This window comes from Trichomycterus rosablanca, chromosome 19 (genome assembly GCF_030014385.1).
Source record: "Trichomycterus rosablanca isolate fTriRos1 chromosome 19, fTriRos1.hap1, whole genome shotgun sequence".
Lineage (NCBI taxonomy): Eukaryota > Metazoa > Chordata > Actinopteri > Siluriformes > Trichomycteridae > Trichomycterus > Trichomycterus rosablanca.
Window position 1 is genome coordinate 15,561,221 of NC_086006.1, and position 13,404 is coordinate 15,574,624.

General features: G+C 40.0%; 1 protein-coding gene across 4 annotated transcripts in view; it reads left to right on the forward strand.

Moving 5' to 3' along the window:
- The window catches only part of sycp2 (synaptonemal complex protein 2), a 39,821-nt gene that overhangs the window by 13,279 nt on the left and 13,138 nt on the right, over positions 1–13,404 (forward strand). For all 4 annotated transcript variants that reach the window (XM_063015246.1, XM_063015249.1, XM_063015248.1 and 1 more), the window contains exons 19-32: positions 278–444; positions 546–602; positions 2,915–2,981; positions 3,788–3,839; positions 5,113–5,210; positions 5,340–5,608; positions 7,569–7,687; positions 7,769–7,805; positions 7,913–7,986; positions 9,301–9,343; positions 9,435–9,475; positions 10,156–10,213; positions 11,906–12,065; positions 13,305–13,369. In XM_063015246.1, the coding sequence (XP_062871316.1) occupies positions 278–444; positions 546–602; positions 2,915–2,981; positions 3,788–3,839; positions 5,113–5,210; positions 5,340–5,608; positions 7,569–7,687; positions 7,769–7,805; positions 7,913–7,986; positions 9,301–9,343; positions 9,435–9,475; positions 10,156–10,213; positions 11,906–12,065; positions 13,305–13,369 (1,307 nt within the window). The remainder of the gene's footprint in view (positions 1–277; positions 445–545; positions 603–2,914; positions 2,982–3,787; positions 3,840–5,112; positions 5,211–5,339; positions 5,609–7,568; positions 7,688–7,768; positions 7,806–7,912; positions 7,987–9,300; positions 9,344–9,434; positions 9,476–10,155; positions 10,214–11,905; positions 12,066–13,304; positions 13,370–13,404) is intronic.

Genomic DNA, 13,404 nt, shown 5'->3' on the forward strand with positions numbered 1-13,404 from the left:
CACATTCTTTTGTTAAACTGCATTTTACTAAACTTCTCTCAAAATGGGATTTGTAGAAGTCTGCATGGTGTGATTAGCATTTAGTTATGAAACCTTAATAACAATAAATCAGCTTAAAGGCATATGCTTGTTTTAATGAAGCAACCTACTTCCATCTTAAATACCATGCACCAAAAGCAACACACAGGGAAAAAAACTGGCAGCCTGTGAGGTGTGAAAGGATGCAGGTAATTTACATAATTTCAGTGTTCTTTTTCTTGCTTGTCTTTTACCATAGCTACCCCATGTGGAAAAGCAAAAGTGAAGCCAGCTTTAGAAATGGTGGCCTCCACAGAGAAGAAAAAAATGTTTGATCTAAGAGAACATTTAATTGCCAAATCATCCAACAGTGTAGCCTCAATTACAGCCACCCCAAAGGTTAAACCTACAACACTTACTGCTGAGGTATCATATCCTTTGTTTGTTTTTGTGTGTGTGTGTGTGCACAAAAGTGTATTGTGTGTATATTTTAACATATGTGTGCTGTTTTATGTGTGGTTAATCAGCAATTTCAAGCTGGTCAGAGTGCAAATAAAAAACAAGACAGGAAAGACAACAAGCGGGTAAGTTTCTGTACACATACTACACACATCAGAATCGTTATTTATTTTCCAAGTACCAGATGTACAAGGAGCTTCTCTTGGTACAGGTGTCAGCATATTTAGATGTAATAAAATAATATAGAAAAGGTATATTACATAAACATAGACATTTATCTAAACATAAATAGACAGTACACTAACAAACTAAGTAATAAAAATGCAATGGAATGGAAATATACCAGTAAACTAATAGACCTCAAGTAGAAAATTGTGCATTGGAGAAATTGAAGTCATTATTTTAAGTAGTGGGGTAAGGTGCATATGTGTGCAAGAGAATTATGGCATGATATATACAGATGATACAGTCAAGCTGGAAAGTCTGTACACCCCTTTTACCTTCTCTACGTTTTATTACATTACAGACTCATTCTACGTATAATAGACTGAGTTCATTTTTTGTCACAAAATCCTACACAACATAGCCCACAATGACAAAGTGAAAGCAGGTTTTTAGACATTTGTGCTAATTTATCAAAAATCAAAGTGTACACACCCTTTGATATGACACCCAAAAGTGAGCTGAGGCGCATTTTGTTTTCACTGATACTGCTTGAGATGTTTCTACAATTTAATTGGAGTCCACCTGTGGTCAATCCAATTGATTAGACATGATTGGGGATTGCCAACACCTGCCTATATAAGGTCCCACAGTCTACAGTGCATATCAGAGCAAACTCCAATTATCTGCAGAGCTCAGAAACAGGATTGTGTCAAGGCATAGATCTGCTGCAGCTTTACAGGTCCCAAAGAGCACAGTGGCCACCATCATTCGTAAATGGAAGAAGTTTGGAGCTGAAAATGGCTGTGTACCGACGCTCCCCATCCAACCTGACGGAGCTTGCAAGGATATGCCAAGAGGAATGGGCAAAAATATCCAGAAACAGGTGTGCCAAGCTCGTAGCTTCTTTCCCAAGACGCCTTGCTGCCAAAGGTGCATCAACCAAGTATTAGGCTAAGGGTGTGTACAGATATGTAACCCCTAAATAAACCATTTTCTCAGTAAAATAAAATTGCATATTTTCTAAACCCTGTTTTCACTTTGTAATTATTGGCGATTGTGTGTAGATGTTTGAGGTAAAAAAAGAACTCAATCTATTATAGAATGAGTCTGTAACATAAAACGTGGAGAAGGTGAACGGGGTGTGCAGACTTTCAGGCTTGACTGTATGTACAGCAAGTGTTTTAAAGGGCATGTGCAGCAGTTTAAAACAGAGGGATGTAGGAATGGTCCCTGTTTAAGAGAGCTTAAACAGGGGGAAAGGTGGCGTTTTGGTACGAGTCTTTATAGGTCATAGTACAGCCTTTTTGTTTTTCCCTTGCTCATTCTTCGTTTGTATAGCATTTTAGACCAACATACACATTTTGTATTATATAACATTACAGTATAATATAGCATTCCTGGCTTTAGGCATGCTATTAAACAGTACAAAGCTCCACACCCTCTAATTTGTAAGGTGTCCTGTCTGCTAATTCAACACCCATTCTTGCTTTATATTTTACATTTGTTTACATGATATCAATGAGATATGTTATATAAAAATGCAAAGGCATATGTATGTATTTGCAGTATGTATTATAATAGCTACTCTAAGGCTGTGCTTGGATGTCACCGAAGTACAATACAGAACACAAGGAGACAGGATACAATCCAAGCAACTAACGCTTAAGGTGATAGCCTGATGGTGTTTGGGTAAATGGGTAAATAATTGTTAATTGTTAGGGTATTCAAGGGCCACCAGTTAAATTTAATTGCAGTCATTTACCCTAACCCTAACAGGATGAGTTGATGTCAGATGACTTTCAAGGCAAAATAGAGTTGCATCAGTGATGGAGTGGCTGTACCCCTCTATTTCACTTGTCACACAGAGTTCCTTTCTCTATTTCCTCACTCTGAGTTCCTCTCTTTATCCTTCTTTACCGAAAACTAAAAAAATGGTTATGACGCACCAGTGGACAAAGTAGTGATGTGATAAATCAGTTTGCTTTTCTGTTGTTTCCTACTTTCCTCTGTGGTTGTGTGCATAGCCAACTGAGTTTTCTGATGTACACTGGGGACAGTATAGACTTATGTCCCTGTGGGGTGATTGTCACTTTACATCTTAAGTATGAATTACTTACCTGGCTTTGTTTTGATGTGCTTCTTTATTAATCTATAGTAATGTAACTGTTATAAATAAGTTTTCATGAGCTTTTAACTCTTACCTTTGGGTGTAGCCTTTATTAAGTAATATAATTTTGTGCCATTAAATTAGCTGTATTTTCTCTGTCTGCAGCACATCCCTGTAGAGAAAGTACTGGAGATGGTGCACACTGACGAAGAGTATCAGGAAGAGGCTTTGGGTATGTAGTCATATTGTCAAGTAATGCCTAGTTCACACTACATGATTTTTGCCCTGATCTTCGCATGCGACTGGTCGCCGCTAAATGTGGCAGCTCGGGAGCAACTCTGTGTTTGCTCGGAGATCTAAAATCGGCTTTCAATTGCTATGTGTGAACTACTCAACAGAGGAGAGATATCTAGCATGTTGAATATCTGGATCAGTCGGTTGCGACTGGCAAGGAGTGTGGTGAGGGGGATAATATAGTTTCTATCAGAATACATCGGCACACACACAAGCTTTACAATATTTGTGAACTTATCGTCCACGCCAAACCATAAAACCAACACGGCATTACAAAAAATATTTATTAACCTCCAACTCACCACAGAACAAAACAATCCCTGCTGGTCGCGTTGCCAAATACACTCTGATTCATTTATTTTTCTCTTTGATTTTACGCTGCACGTCAGCGCACAAACAACTCTGATCGCTCGCTACTTGTTGACGTGCATTTTTGGACGTAGTATCATTAAACTCCTCTTCGTTTGTTTTCGTGACAAAACGTAGTTTGGGAGACCAGAGAAGCTCGCCTGCGATTCCAGTTGGTGAAAGATGGTGTAGTGTGAAATCCCCTATGGCCGATCAGTCGTGTAGTGTGAAAGTCACACCGACTTGAAAGACTCCCGATTACAAGAGATCCAGTTGTGTAGTGTGAACTGTACAGCGACCTGACGACTTGGAAAGTCGTGTAGTGTGAACTTGGCATAAGAGGTCAGATATGTGTAACGGATTGATATTACCAACTTTGTGTTGTTACCATAATAGATCCCAGCATTGTTCCTGATTCCCAGCCTGTCATGCAAAACAAAACCTCTCTGTAAGTGTGACACATAAATGTTTAATGCTGTGTTACGTCACCTTTCTTTTTAGCACTGTTTTGTAATTGTTTGGTAACTAAGAACACATGCTGTTGTAGTTGTAAAAGTGTCGTTTCTTTCTATTTTTACCTGATCTTTCACTTCAACTGATCAATAATCCAGGTCTCTGTTGTTGTATATTAGGCTTCAATTGGAGACATCTAGTCAGCAAGCAGGCCTGACTAGCACTTGCATTCTCTTTTTTTAACTTGAACAGAATATGACTATGTGTTGGTAATAATAAATTAACTCACTTTGGTAAAAGCCAGGGTGATCTTTGGCCCAGAGAACACTTGGCCTTGCACTTTTGACCTTGAACTACACACAGACCTTTTACAGTGTTGAGAACTGTAGATGGTAAAACCTCTAAATTCCTTTCATTTAGTCATTTACAAGCAACCTACTTTGCTCATAAATGACTAAGCAATGTGTTAATGTTGCTTCAGTACCCAAGTTGATAGCATAATCTGGGCGGCACAGTGGGTAGTGGGTGGGTCATGGGTTCCATCCCCAGGTGAAGCTGTCTGAGTCCTTTCTGTGTGGAGTTTGCATGTCCTTCCCGTTTCTGTGTGGGTTTCCTCAGGGAGCTCCGGTTTCCTCCCACAGTCCAAAGACATGCAAGTGAGGTAAATTGGAGATACACGCTCGGTGGCCGATTACTTTTTTGACTTGTTAGTGGCGGGGTCTCACAGACTGCAGTGTTCTGTGCAAAGAGCCACACACTGCTATTTGTAATTAGCCACCTCTGTGCAGGCGCCTCAACTGGTCAGCAGAGGTTGTAATTGGCCCAGCAAGAAGGAGCCCTGTTTCAGGCTTTGTTCCAGACACACAGCCAATTATGTATCTGTGTAGGCTCCAAGCTGGCTGAATTAAATTGATTAACTTGCATTGGTAACAGTTAGATTAGGCTTTCTCTCTTTGGCCAGAGAACAAGACATCCTTTATTTCCAAAAACAATTTGATGAGAGGATTTCAAATGGTAACTGATTTGAATTTGAGAACTCAGGATCTCAGCACTGGTGGGCTAGAGTGTTTTACCGCTGTGCCACCTGAGTGCTCTATCCAGAGCTTTTCTTTGTCGACCTTCCTGTGGTAGTTAACGGGGCTGCAAACATCTAAATTTGCCATGAAAGTCCAATTGCCTGCATGTAAATGTATATTTTGAGCTTAAATTACTGTAGTGCTGTCTGTTAGTGCTGGCATGCAATGTGATATGTTTTGCTCCCCTGTCAGATTACCAGGTCTGAGCCATATAGTAAATAAGAGGAGAATTTCTGTGTCTGGGTCATTGGTGTCCTGTCAAAGTGAGTCTTCGCATCAGTCCAAATCAGGTGAGTCTTTCCAGGTGACAGAAGACAGTTTAGGGGGTTTCATGTGTCACTTAAAATTTTTTCCACACCAAGCCGGATTATATCTACAGTATCTACTACATGTCTCCTTTTTATTTGTCTTTCCTCCAGAGTGTTTTCAGCAGTCATCTTCTGCCCAGTGTGGTTCTGGAAAATTGTCACATAAGCAGCTTCATACTGAGCTTACACAGAGACTGGAGCAGATTGTGAGGGCGCGAGAGGAGCAGGGGCAACACCCAACAGAGCCCAAAGTTACTGGGAACCTTCCTAAGTCTATAATAGACCATCAAAAACCCACACAAGTTCAAGCCAGTATGAGCACTGAATCATCTCGGAGTGTACAGGCTGTGGAACATGTGACTGACACGAGTAAAAATACAGTAAGTATTTTATATATATTTGATATATACAAGAACAAACTGTATTTTATTTGGTTAAAATGCTCTGTAGTTATCACAATATTACGTAACATTTTTTAGGATTTTTTTTCCAGCTGAACCTGACTGCCTGAATGTTTCTTTTTTTCTTGTGGTGTGTCTGGATTGCATAATTCAGTAAATTAACCACTCTAACTTTTGTAGTAGTACAAGTGAAATGTATTTTCATTCTTGCTTGATATAGCAAAATGTGTCTGCATCCCTCAGCATTAATTATGCCTTTACAGCTGTGCAGTTATCCAGGCCGCTGTCAAGAAAACACTGAAATGCCATAAAGAGCACAACATCCATTTTTTTACAAGTTTTCACTTTGTGTCAGTACATCTTAGATGAGCTTGAGCCAAAGGAAGGTCAATTGGAATTTTGGATGTTGTTCACGTATGTGCATTTGTAGATGCAACAACAACCTGTGTTTACTGAAGAACGGTGTTTTTCGAAATATTCTTCAACCCATGTGGTTTATATTCATTAGAGAACCATCCAAGTTTTTAAAGCAGTGTTGTCTGATCATTCAAAAGTTATATGTTTTTAATATTGTTTATTGCCTTCTCCTTTATACAGATTTGATGCGATTCTCTAATGACTGTTATAGACTAGAAAGTAAAAGTTTGCGGTTCATACTGCTGGACTGTTTGCTAATAGAGTTTTTTGCAATGTAGCAAACCTTGACTCATCCTTCCTTGTGAACGACTTAGCCTTTTAATAATGGTTTTTTTTTTTATTCATAATTATTATAGCATTACTGGTTACCTATTTATCTCTTTGCCAGCAAAACGTTTCAAAACTGTGTTCCCATAAACTATAGTCGTTCATTGCCCATGTCCCACTTTTTTTTTAAATAGTGTGTTGGAGGAACCAGGTTAGCATATATTTATAAATGTAAAACATTAAATTAAATATATTTTCCTTATGTTGTTTGCAGTTTAGTGTTCATAAAAAAGAAAATTTACAGATCTGTTTTGTTTGTGTTTTATCCAGTGTGCCAAACTTTTATTATATAATCGGGTTTTTAAGTTTGATTTGAACTAGAGTCCTGTTTTGTTAAGTGTGGGGCATATGGTATGGGTTAAAACCATCACTTCAGATGTCTCCAGCTCAGTCAGCACATTTCAAAACTGTTGAAGCCAGGATGGTAAGGCCAAGGGTGGAAACGGTTGCTGAATGTGACCCTCGAGCCTTTAGGCCAGGGGTGGGCAAACTTTTTGGCTCAAGGGCCACACTGGGTTTTAAAAATTGACAGACCGGCCGGGTGGGTGCGGGGGTTGGGGTTTGGAACTAATATAAATTCACATTCAAACCTTTATTTTCGTGATTAAAGGGTGAATATCTGTGTGTTTAGCAAAGGTCGGTAGAGTCTGGCGTGCGCCATTTAGTGGAATCAATTGAAATGCAGGATGAAAAGGTGAAATTAATGCTGTTAGGACAATTTTGTAAATACTCAGCGGGCCAGATTAAACAGCCTAACGGGCTGTAGTTTGCCCACCACTGCTTCAGGCGGTACCGTTTTAGAAACAATGCTACCGTGCTAAACTGCTACTGCCGTGATAAATACAGCCACATGGGCCCTGGAGTACTTAGGAAAGTCATTGTTACTTGACACAGTCCACCATTGCATCTTAAAAATGTATTATGAAGAGAGGAAGCCATGTATTATTAATGCTCCTCAAGCATCAATTCGTATGATCAATTCTTAAATAATTTTGACATTTTGTTAAAAAAACAAGCAAATTAAGGAATTACAGATTTCAGTGTCCCAACTCTGCATAAAATGTACCTTCCAACCCACCACTTTCCAAATGTAAGTATTCTAATGCTTGCCTTTTTTCTGTTGAGTTTTAGGGAATTCCAAAAATGCATATCAGTACTACGAAGTTATGTAATATTAGGCATTGTTCTTTTTTAGAAGGCCTCAAAAGCAGCAGCCAGTATGGTGAAACAGATACACAGCCATTATAAAAGCACTGCTTTTAGTAAAGCTACATCACAGCAGGCCTCTCAGTTTAACATTGCACTAACTAACAGGTAACCTAAACACAACATGTATGTGTGTTGTTTTCTATTAGTTTACTATTAGCTATTTATTTTATGCTTTTTATTCTATAGACACAGTTTCACAAAGAGTTGGTGTCCAAATTCAGTTGTAAGTGTTAACTCACCTCTAAATTGTTATTTTGCATAGATCAATATAAAAAAGTAATAACCAGTTATTATTGGAAGTACATAATTATAAAAAGTATTTCGTTTTAGGTAAAGATACCTGCTAATACACCTGGTGGCTTTCTGAAGTCATGCGATCAAAGCAAGAAGATAAATAATAAGGAGTAATACATTTTAATATTCAACCTTTGTTCTTGAAATAAACAGATACACTATGTAGCCAAAAATAGTTGGACAGCAGTCCTAATGATTTATTAGCCCCACCCACTGCTAACAGGTGTATACCATTTTGCTTGTAATAAATTGTATCCTTCCAGCAGTGTGGCAGCAATTTAATGAAAGTTCTTATGCACAATATAATAAAGACATGGTTTGGCAAGTTTGTTATGGGGATACTCCTCAATTTATATGGTAGCCTTTCCAGAAAAGTGGAAGCTGTTATAGGCTACTATATTAATGCCCATGGGTTAGGAATTAAATGACCAACTATCTCATGGACAGGTGTGCACATATTTTTGGCCATATAGTGTACACTGATCAGCCATAACATTAAAACCACCTCTTTGTTTCTACACTCACTGTCCATTTTATCAGCTCCACTTACCATATAGGAGCACTTTGTAGTTCTACAATTACTGACTGTAGTCCATCTGTTTCTCTGCATGCTTTGTTAGCCCCCTTTCATGCTGTTCTTCAATGGTCAGGACTCTCCCAGGACCACTACAGAGCATGTATTATTTGGGTGTTGGATCACTGTCACCTTCAGTGACACTGACATGGTGGTGGTGTGTTTGTGTGTGTTGTGCTGGTATGAGTGGATCTGACACAGTAGTGCTGATGGAGTTTTTAAACACCTCATTGTCATTGCTGGACTGAGAATAGTCCACTAACCAAAAATATCCAGCCAACAGCGCCCTGTGGGCAGCGTCCTGTGACCACTGATGAAGGTCTAGAGGATGACCAACTCAAACAGCAGCAATAGATGAGCGATCGTCTCTCGATCGACTTTACATCTACAAGGTGGATCAACTAGGTAGGAGTGTCCAATAGAGTGGACAGTGAGTGGACACGGTATTTAAAAACTCCAGCAGCGCTGCTGTGTCTGATCCACTCATACCAGCACAACACACACAAACACACCACCACCATGTCATTGTCACTGCAGTGCTGAGAATGATCCACCACCTAAATAATACCTGCTCTGTGGGGGTCCTGACCATTGAAGAACAAGGTAAAAGGAGGTTAAAAAGGTATGTAGAGAAACAGATGGACTACAGTCAGTAATTGTAGAACTACAAAGTGCTCCTATATGGTAAGTGGAGCTGATAAAATGTACACTGAGTGTAGAAAAAAGGAGGTGGTTTTAATGTTATGGCTGATCTGTGTATATCATAGTGAGACATGAATTATAATGTAAATGTTTCATTCTGCTCAAATATCAGATTGTTACCTGCTTAACATGTGGCTGTTTTTAACAGTGATGTTTATCAATTCAGTGTGGATCAGCCAGAGCCTAGTGAGGTACAGGTACAGTTTTTTTCTCACTAAAAATGAACTAGCAGGGCTATGTACTGTGCATGGGGTCCTGATTTAGTTATGTTCTTTTTAAAAGAAAAACAAGAGGTCTTCTGAAAAGCCTAAAAGGGAAAGCAGGTAATACTGTTTATGCAACCATGTCAGCCACAAACTTAGTGTATACACAGACCAGCCATAACATTATGACCACTGACAGGTGAAGTGAATAACACTGATTATCTCTTCGTCATGGCACTTGTTAGTGGGTGGGATATATTAGGCAGCAAGTGGACATTTTATCCTCAAACTTGATGTGTTAGAAGCAGGAATAATAGGTAAGCGTAAGGATTTAAGTGAGTTTGAAATTGTGATGGCTAGACGACTGGGTCAGAGCATCTCCAAAACTGCCGCTATTATGGGGTGTTCCCGGTCTGCAGTGGTCAGTGTCTAAAAGTGCTCCAAGAAAGGAACAGTGGTAAACCGACGACAGGGTCATGGGCGGCCAAGGTTCATTGATGCACGTGGGGAGCGAAGGCTGGCCAGTGTGGTCCGATCCAACAGACGAGCTACTGTAGCTCAAATTGCTGAAGAAGTTAATGCTGGTTCTGATAGAAAGGCGTCAGAATACACAGTGCGTCACAGTTGCAGGGCTGTTTTCGCAGCAAATGGGGGACCAACACAATATTAGGAAGGTGGTCATAATGTTATGGCTGATACTAATCATTCGTATGAGATTAAATGCAGTTAATGCACATTTACAGGGTTTATATGCAATACACTAACCTGAGTCCTTGCTTTTCTTTTTTACTTTTTTATAGTGTGTGCAGCAATTCTCTTATACTGTCCAGCTCAGCTAAGAAGTGCCCTCCTGCAAAGGTCAGTCACTCATTAATTTGGTGAACCATTTTATTATAAAATACAAATTTTATTATAACAGTCCAATCAATTTGATTAGTTGACCATAGTATATACAGTGTATCACAAAAGTGAGTACACCCCTCACATTTCTGCAAATATTTTATTATATCTTTTCATGGGACAACACTATAGACATGAAACTTGGATATAACTTAGAGTAGTCAGTGTACAACTTGTATAGCAGTGTAGATTTACTGTCTTCTGAAAATAACTCAACACACAGCCATTAATGTCTAAATAGCTGGCAACATAAGTGAGTACACCCCACAGTGAACATGTCCAAATTGTGCCCAAAGTGTCAATATTTTGTGTGACCACCATTATTATCCAGCACTGCCTTAACCCTCCTGGGCATGGAATTCACCAGAGCTGCACAGGTTGCTACTGTAATCCTCTTCCACTCCTCCATGATGACATCACGGAGCTGGTGGATGTTAGACACCTTGAACTCCTCCACCTTCCACTTGAGGATGCGCCACAGGTGCTCAATTAGGTTTAGTCCATCACCTTTACCTTCAGCTTCCTCAGCAAGGCAGTTGTCATCTTGGAGGTTGTGTTTGGGGTCGTTATCCTGTTTGAAAACTGCCATGAGGCCCAGTTTTAGAAGGGAGGGGATCATGCTCTGTTTCAGAATGTCACAGCACATGTTGGAATTCATGTTTCCCTCAATGAACACCATGCTTGACTGTAGGCAAGATACAGTTGTCTTGGTACTTCTCACCAGGGCGCCGCCACACATGCTGGACACCATCAGAGCCAAACAAGTTTATCTTGGTCTCATCAGACCACAGGGCATTCCAGTAATCCATGTTCTTGGACTGCTTGTCTTCAGCAAACTGTTTGCGGGCTTTCTTGTGCGTCAGCTTCCTTCTGGGATGACGACCATGCAGACCCAGTTGATGCAGTGTGCGGCGTATGGTCTGAGCACTGACAGGCTGACCTCCCATGTCTTCAACCTCTGCAGCAATGCTGGCAGCACTCATGTGTCTATTTTTTAAAGCCAACCTCTGGATATGACGCCGAACACGTGGACTCAACTTCTTTGGTCGACCCTGGCGAAGCCTGTTCCGAGTGGAACCTGTCCTGGAAAACCGCTGTATGACCTTGGCCACCATGCTGTAGCTCAGTTTCAGGGTGTTAGCAATCTTCTTATAGCCCAGGCCATCTTTGTGGAGAGCAACAATTCTATTTCTCACATCCTCAGAGAGTTCTTTGCCATGAGGTGCCATGTTGAATATCCAGTGGCCAGTATGAGAGAATTGTACCCAAAACACCAAATTTAACAGCCCTGCTCCCCATTTACACCTGGGACCTTGACACATGACACCAAGGAGGGACAACGACACATTTGGGCACAATTTGGACATGTTCACTGTGGGGTGTACTCACTTATGTTGCCAGCTATTTAGACATTAATGGCTGTGTGTTGAGTTATTTTCAGAAGACAGTAAATCTACACTGCTATACAAGTTGTACACTGACTACTCTAAGTTATATCCAAGTTTTATTTCTATAGTGTTGTCCCATGAAAAGATATAATAAAATATTTGCAGAAATGTGAGGGGTGTACTCACTTTTGTGATACACTGTAAGTAATTCTGTGTTTTTGCATTTAAATTTAAACAACCCTGCATGTGTTTGTTCATGCAGCCTACTGGTCGTGCTGTGAAAAAGCACCTTTTTAGTGACACTGACACAGATTACATGACAGAGGTTAGTTGGCTAAAATCAGCCAACAGAAAACCCAAGCCTAAAGTGGCAGACTACACAAGGCAACCGGTTAAGCCCACTCGTCAACCTGACATCACATGTAAGTCATTCAGCTTTTAAGTGTATTTGTCTGTGTGTAAAAATGATGTCTACTAAAGATGTTTATTTTTCTGGATAGTTTAGGTCTAAGTCCTGTTTTACAAGTATACACCGATCAGCCATAACATTAAAACCAGTTCCTTGTTTCTACACTCACTGTCTATTTTATGAGCTCCACTTACCATATAGAAGCAATTTGTAGTTTTACAATTACTGACTGTAGTCCATCTGTTTCTCTGCATGCTTTGTTAGCCCTCTTTCATGCTGTTCTTCAATGTTCAGGACTCTCCCAGGACCACTACAGAGCAGATATTATTTAGGTGGTGGATCATTCTCAGCACTGCAGTGACACTGACATGGTGGTGGTGTGTTAGTGTGTGTTGTGCTGGTATGAGTGGATCAGACACAGCAGCGCTGATGGAGTTTTTTAACACCTCACTGTCACTGCTAGACTGAGAATAGTTCACCAACCAAAAATATCCATTCAACAGCACCCAGTGGGCAGCGTCCTGTGACAACTGATGGTCTAAAACAGGGGTGCACAACTTCTTTTTACCAAGGGCCGATTTCACATAAACACCTGAACCAGAGGGCCACAAATTTCATTTTTACAGACCTGTTCACATGAATTTGTAATACAGTAGGGCTGGGTGATATTGAAAAAAAAAAATCTCGATTATTTTCAAATGTATTATCGATCCTCGATTACGATTGCGATTTTTTTTTTTTTTTTGTATAATGCAATTGAAAAAGTGTAGAAACAAGGAGGTGGTTTTAATGTTATGGCTTATTAGTGTAAGTGTTCTAAGACTTGCTTTTCCCTACTAAAAACAAAACCTTATCACTTAACCTGTCTGTATCACAGAGCCTCACATAAATTAGATTTTCCTTTCTATCTTTCTTTTATTATCTTAATATTTTTAGCATTAATAAGGGCGGCACGATGGTGGGTAGCACTGTCGCCTCACAGCAAAAAGGTCCTGGGTTCGATCCCTAGGTGGAGCATTCCGGGTCCTTTCTGTGTGGAATTTGCATATTCTCCCCGTGTCTGTGTGGGTTTCTTCCGGGAGCTCCGGTTTCCTCCCACAGTTTGATGACATGCACGTGAGGCGAATTGGAGATACAAAATTGTCCATGACTGTGTTTGACATAAAAGACTTGAGCTAATGCATACTGTGTAACCAGTAATTACCTGTCCTGTCACTTACAAGTGTGCTGTATCTATAATTTCTATTTTTAGCTGATACTCCAAATGCAGCTGTGGCTTCACCAAAGGCTGTAAAAGCTTTGCCTAAACTGAAGAGGGTAAGACAAAATAAACAGACAATATAAAATATGTT